This window comes from Homalodisca vitripennis, unplaced genomic scaffold, assembly GCF_021130785.1.
Source record: "Homalodisca vitripennis isolate AUS2020 unplaced genomic scaffold, UT_GWSS_2.1 ScUCBcl_113;HRSCAF=1223, whole genome shotgun sequence".
Taxonomy (NCBI): Eukaryota; Metazoa; Arthropoda; class Insecta; order Hemiptera; family Cicadellidae; genus Homalodisca; species Homalodisca vitripennis.
In genome coordinates, this window is record NW_025776245.1 from 179,911 (window position 1) to 185,336 (window position 5,426).

The following is a 5,426-nucleotide window of genomic DNA, read 5'->3' on the forward strand; positions in this document are numbered from 1 at the left end:
TATTAGTTCATAATTAATATCATCTATGGCTATCAATCACGTAATTATTCAAGTTTATAAGCAACTAATTTCCTCAATATTAATAGTTAATCTGACCCTACTTAAGTAAATTGCATCACGAGCAATTGTTGTGTGTACGTAATCACAGCAGAGAATTAAATTGCAAAGCTTTTAACATAAGCGCTCTCAAGCGGCAAATGAAGGAACCATCAGAACTTGGTAATGACTGCTTCGCCTTAACAGCTTCACCTGGCAGCTTGCAACAATGTGCTGTACTTGTCGGCTAATAGACTCTTCCTATGCAGCGTTAAACACGTATAAAGTACTTATACAATACATTAAAAACAAATATTTTGCACGTTATCAGTTGTTAATATAAGATAAATAATAATGTTTCATTCTTAAAAGTAATTGTCCTTTTGTTATATGACTTGCTAACGTTCACACGTATACGACGAAGTAAATTTTTTCGGACACTATTATTTTGTAGTGGTACAATAAATAATCTAGGTTTCCTGTACTCACGATTAAAGTCCTTTTTAGTTATACAGTATATTTAATCATATAATTTAGGAAGCTAACATTTATGTAGTATAGTCTAAATTTGATATTTATTTATATTACATTACAGCCATTATTTTGGAACAGATGGGACAGTTTTAGTGTGTTTTTTACCCTAAAGAAAGCTGAATAAGTTAAATAATGGGTATTAAAGTGAAATTTACAACATAATTGGTTGCTTAAAGAGTTGATGTAAATTAATATGCAAGTGGTTAAAAAATACAATTATTATAATATTAAGAGTTTAAAGAGTTCAAAAATGTGTAAAGGATGGGACACAATTAGGAAGTGTAGCAAGTGATGGGAGTAGTAATTCAGTTATGTCCATATCTTTAACACAACAGGAAAAATACTACCTATTAATCAGATTGGATAGTTTTCAGTTTTATACTTATCTTTATCATTATAATAAAACGTTATCTAGCAATAAATCATGTTCCAATGTAACGCATGGGACACTGATTTGTAACGGATGGGACGAGTAACCAAACGTTGGTGATATAGCGTGGGTTTAGAATAAAAGGGTACTAAGTGCACAATCCTAAAATTTTCAGGAGGGAGCATCAAAGATTTGACATATCGGTTTGAAATTGTTTCAGGCTCAAATAACTTGCTTGTAGATTTTTTAAATGCTATATCATCTAAAAGTTTGAATTATTCAATTAGTTAGTGGTAAATGATTAAAGTTCTTTTAAAAAATTAAACTTTTTGTTTTCAGTTAGAACCTTATTATTTTTAATATTTTAATAATATAACATAAAAAGGTTCCAAGAGGTAGTTAGAACTATTTTATTTAACTTTTTTTTATGTGCTTATTTAAAAAAGTTCTATTTACTAGTTAGAACTATATTAATCTAAAATATAAGCAATCATTTAATGTAAGGACAGTTCAATGTACCACTTAGAACTCTATTAAATTAAATGAAATCACAATATTATTTTTTCCACCTTTCAGTCATAAGATTAATTTCTAATCTTATAACACCAGAGCATCATATTTGAATAGGTAAACAAAATAAACAAAAACTACAATTAGTATAGTTAATTTTATTATTAACAATGTCGGTATAAAAAATTTACAAAACTGCACTAATTAACTTAAGTGCTATGTCTATCACACCTGGATTGTGAAAACAGTAAATAAAAATATGATATTTCTAAGAGAGTTTTCAACACAATGTTTAGTGAGCATTAAGAATTACTTGATAATACTCCCTATCTACTATAGGCATAAATCTTTCCATTCTTTTTAAATCCCTCTTCTTTTCTGGCTTCAGCTTTATAATGCCTTGTACTGTTCCAGGTTCTTCATAGCTTATATATTCTGTTAATCTTTCTGAAGTCTTTCTTCTTTTTGATGTTCTCATAGTTGGTTTAATGTTGACATGCTTCATTTCTTGCCCATGTAATTCATTATACTCAACCAATCCAAAGACTTGGGATAGTTTTAGTGAACTTATAAGTGTAAAGGGTATCAGTTTCATATTGAGCTCTTTACTGGATGCTGCAAAGTCCAAAAAGTCATTTTCTGTCATCTGCAAAACAACATAAGGATTTTTCCGGTTAACAATTTTCAAAATTCTCATCAGACTTACAGGCGAGAAAAACTCAGTACCACTAAACGCTTTTTCAATGTGGCTGTGAATGTTGTCTACTTCTTGGACAGCTCCATGACCAGGTGTTGAATAATTCATTGTAATCGATGTGAGTTGAGGATTGTTTTTAAGAATCAGCATCATAGCCCCCGTCATCATTTGATTTCTGTTTTGAGGAACACATGAGTCACTCCAAGTTATCAAGTTGTCGGTTTCTGGAAAATCTAGCAAAACTTTCTTCACAATTTTATATACAGCGCTGGCAATATCATTGCCTGTACGACCACCTGTTACCTCTGTCCACAGAGCACAGTAAACTTTCTTACCATTTTTTGTTTTCAAATGGGCAGTTAAGTTGTAAACATTTAATTTACTAAAGTAAAAAAAACTGCTAATCTCAGCTCTTGGGCAAGTAATTACATTTTGTAAGTCAAAACTTAATACAGTAGCATCAGAGTTTTCACGATCTTTATGTCTTGCTTCTCGCATAGCATTTTTCTCTGCTACATGAAGTTGGTATTTTTCTGAATCTGCAGGCAACTTCTCTTTAAGACTCACCTTGTGCTCTTCACACGTGTCACAGCGATCACTTTTTGGAAAATGGAAATCCATGTTAAATTCTGTTAAGAATATTCTCCTATACATACTCTCTTTAATAATAGTATCAGGATGTTTTTCAACAAAAAGAGAATACATCTTAGAAATATTTAATGAACTGTCTAAATACTGTTTAGAGGAATTCTTTCTGCAGTAATGTGATTCCACAACTGGGAAGGATTTTATATGTATCCTGACATCATTTTTAGCGTAAGCAGGAATCACAGTACTTTTGTTATGTCCTCTTTGGTCATTTTTTGGTAGGTCAGTCTCAGGGTCTTTCTTAAGATGGACATTATAAATTGGTTTCTGAGAAATGCTTAAAGTGCTTAAAAAGAAGGTTTTACAAACCTGGATTCTTTCATTGTTAATATTAAAATAGTATCGAAAAGAAAACTGACGTCTTGATACAGAGTTTTCAACACCTTTATTTTGTTTTCTGGCTGTTAGCGATCTTTCAGTAAGATTTTTTAAGAACATGTACTTCTCATTTTGCGTCTTTAAAGTATAAAAAGCCTTAAATACTGCCTGTCTTTCATCGCAAGTAATCTTCTTATTGCAAAAGAATTTGCAATTGTTTAGGCAGTCTTTTTTTGTTTTAATTTCTTTCTTATGAATTAGTTTACCTTTTTTGATTGATATATTCTTCCCCTGCCTGGTGTTTTCTTTTCCTTTGGTTTATTTTCCAGTTATCTGGAGTTTGTAATCTTTTCCTAGGCTTCTTCTGGACAGGCAAGCTGTCAATATCATCTGGAGTGCCTTCAGTGATTGTCTGTTGAATTTGTTCGTCCTCAGGAGTAGGGTGAGGAGACTTGTCCGGAGTAAATACCAAAGTTTGTACTGATTCATTAGAAGAAAGTTCTGTGACAAAATCACCTTCATTAATGCTTTGTGTATCTTCTTCAATAATTGTAACTACAGTTCCATCTAGTACATTTAAAAAGTCTTCTTGCACTTCGTCACAGTTTTGATTTGCTGTTATGACTATAAAAATGTTCCCTTCATCACTAAAAAGTTGCCTATCATGGTTGTCCTCAGCGAGTTGGTCATGACTGTCCTCAGCGAGTTGATCATGGTTGTCCTCAGCCAGTTGGTCATAGTAATTATCCTTTGTGGTTTCATCATGGTTGTTGTCTGTGATTTTCATCATGATTGTCCTCTATGATGTCATGGTTATCCTCTGCGGTTTCTTCATGGATGTCCTCCATATATTGCTCAAGGTTATTGTGTGCACCATAATTACTGGAATAAAGAACACAGATTAGATTAGGTAGATTATAAATACAACCTAGGTAGGTAGGTTATTGCGTAGAACATGAAAATGCAAATACGTACTTATTCTTTACAAATAGCCTATCTATATTTAGGTAGTTATTGGTTATCTCAATAGGAGTTAATAATTAATTTGTACTGAATTTGGACTGTTTGTGTAATTTCATGAAAATTATTGAAATCCTATATTAACACGACTTACATTTCTGAGTTACTTGGATCTAGTATGTTTACACATTCAGTGGGATATTCTTCTACTTGTTCATCTTGGATGTCATCTCCTTGTTCATTGGGATCACCCTTTGTAGGAACATAGTTGTTGTTTACACATTGATCAAGATTGCTCTCTGAACCAGCATTGCTAAAATCAAAGAAAAAATTCAGAACATACATGAATAAAACTAATGGAATTATAACCAAATGAAAACACTATAGACTTTAATAGAAATTTTGATTGATAAAATCATAGCTATTTGAATAAAATACACAAATTTAGCATTCAATTTGGATTCTGGTATATAGCCATTTACCAGTTTTAATGTTGTTTTATCTATGTTAATGGTTTAGAGCAAAACATCAGTATGGGTTATTTTAGGTTAGATTTCTTACCTGTCAGAAGTGAAACTCTGATTTCTTGGAGCACACTGATCTTCACTATCATCTAGTGCCTCTAATATTTCACTATCGTTTATGGAACTCATATTAGTTATAAAACATCCCAATAAATAATATTACAGTTTCTAGGAAAACCGCAAGCAAAATAACCTTAATACATTGAATCAGGCTTTTACATCAGCTGATAGAACCTTACTGCATTGAAAAAGATAATTCATTTAAATAACATGGTTCCATCTGCAAATGGAACCTTATTGAACTAAAACTATTTGTTTTTGGGACCAATATGGTTGTAAGTTGCAGTTAGAACCTTCTTCAATTGTAAAAGAGTGACTTTAGCAGATAGAACTATCTTATTTTGCTTATTATTAAATTATCAGCTGACATAAACCAAAACAGATGTTTAGAATACATTCAGTTTGTCAGTTAGAACCTTATTACACCAAAACCTCATTTTATGAAAAAATGTCAGTTAGAACCCTTTTATTCTAAACCCACGATAGATCATCAACAATGGAATTTTCAATACCATAATGTGTTTTTAATGGTGAAAACTATTTATTATGTTAATGGAGATTAAAAAAAAACAAGGTGTTTATTATAAAAAATCAGTTTTTTTATTAAACGCTATTTTACAACTAAGCTTTTTTGTTTTATCTACTGCTTAAACTATTTAAATTTTTCATAGAGTTCTTGGATCTGATTGACAGTATTTTTCAACATTCCAAATGTCTATTAGAGACAGGGTGTGGAGGCACATCAATTTTGCATAAAATGTCATTTGGT

General features: G+C 31.3%; 1 protein-coding gene across 1 annotated transcript; it reads right to left on the bottom strand.

Annotated features, from left to right (window-relative positions):
* Nucleotides 1-3,874: 3,874 nt before the first annotated feature.
* On the bottom strand, nt 3,875-5,127 carry LOC124370365. Its single transcript, XM_046828652.1, has 2 exons — nt 4,228-5,127; nt 3,875-3,995 (listed from the first exon to the last, which is right to left on the bottom strand). Exons 1-2 carry the CDS (start codon nt 4,416-4,418, stop codon nt 3,875-3,877), a joined length of 312 nt encoding a protein of 103 aa, XP_046684608.1. The 5' UTR covers nt 4,419-5,127.
* Between the last annotated feature and the right edge of the window lie 299 nt (nt 5,128-5,426).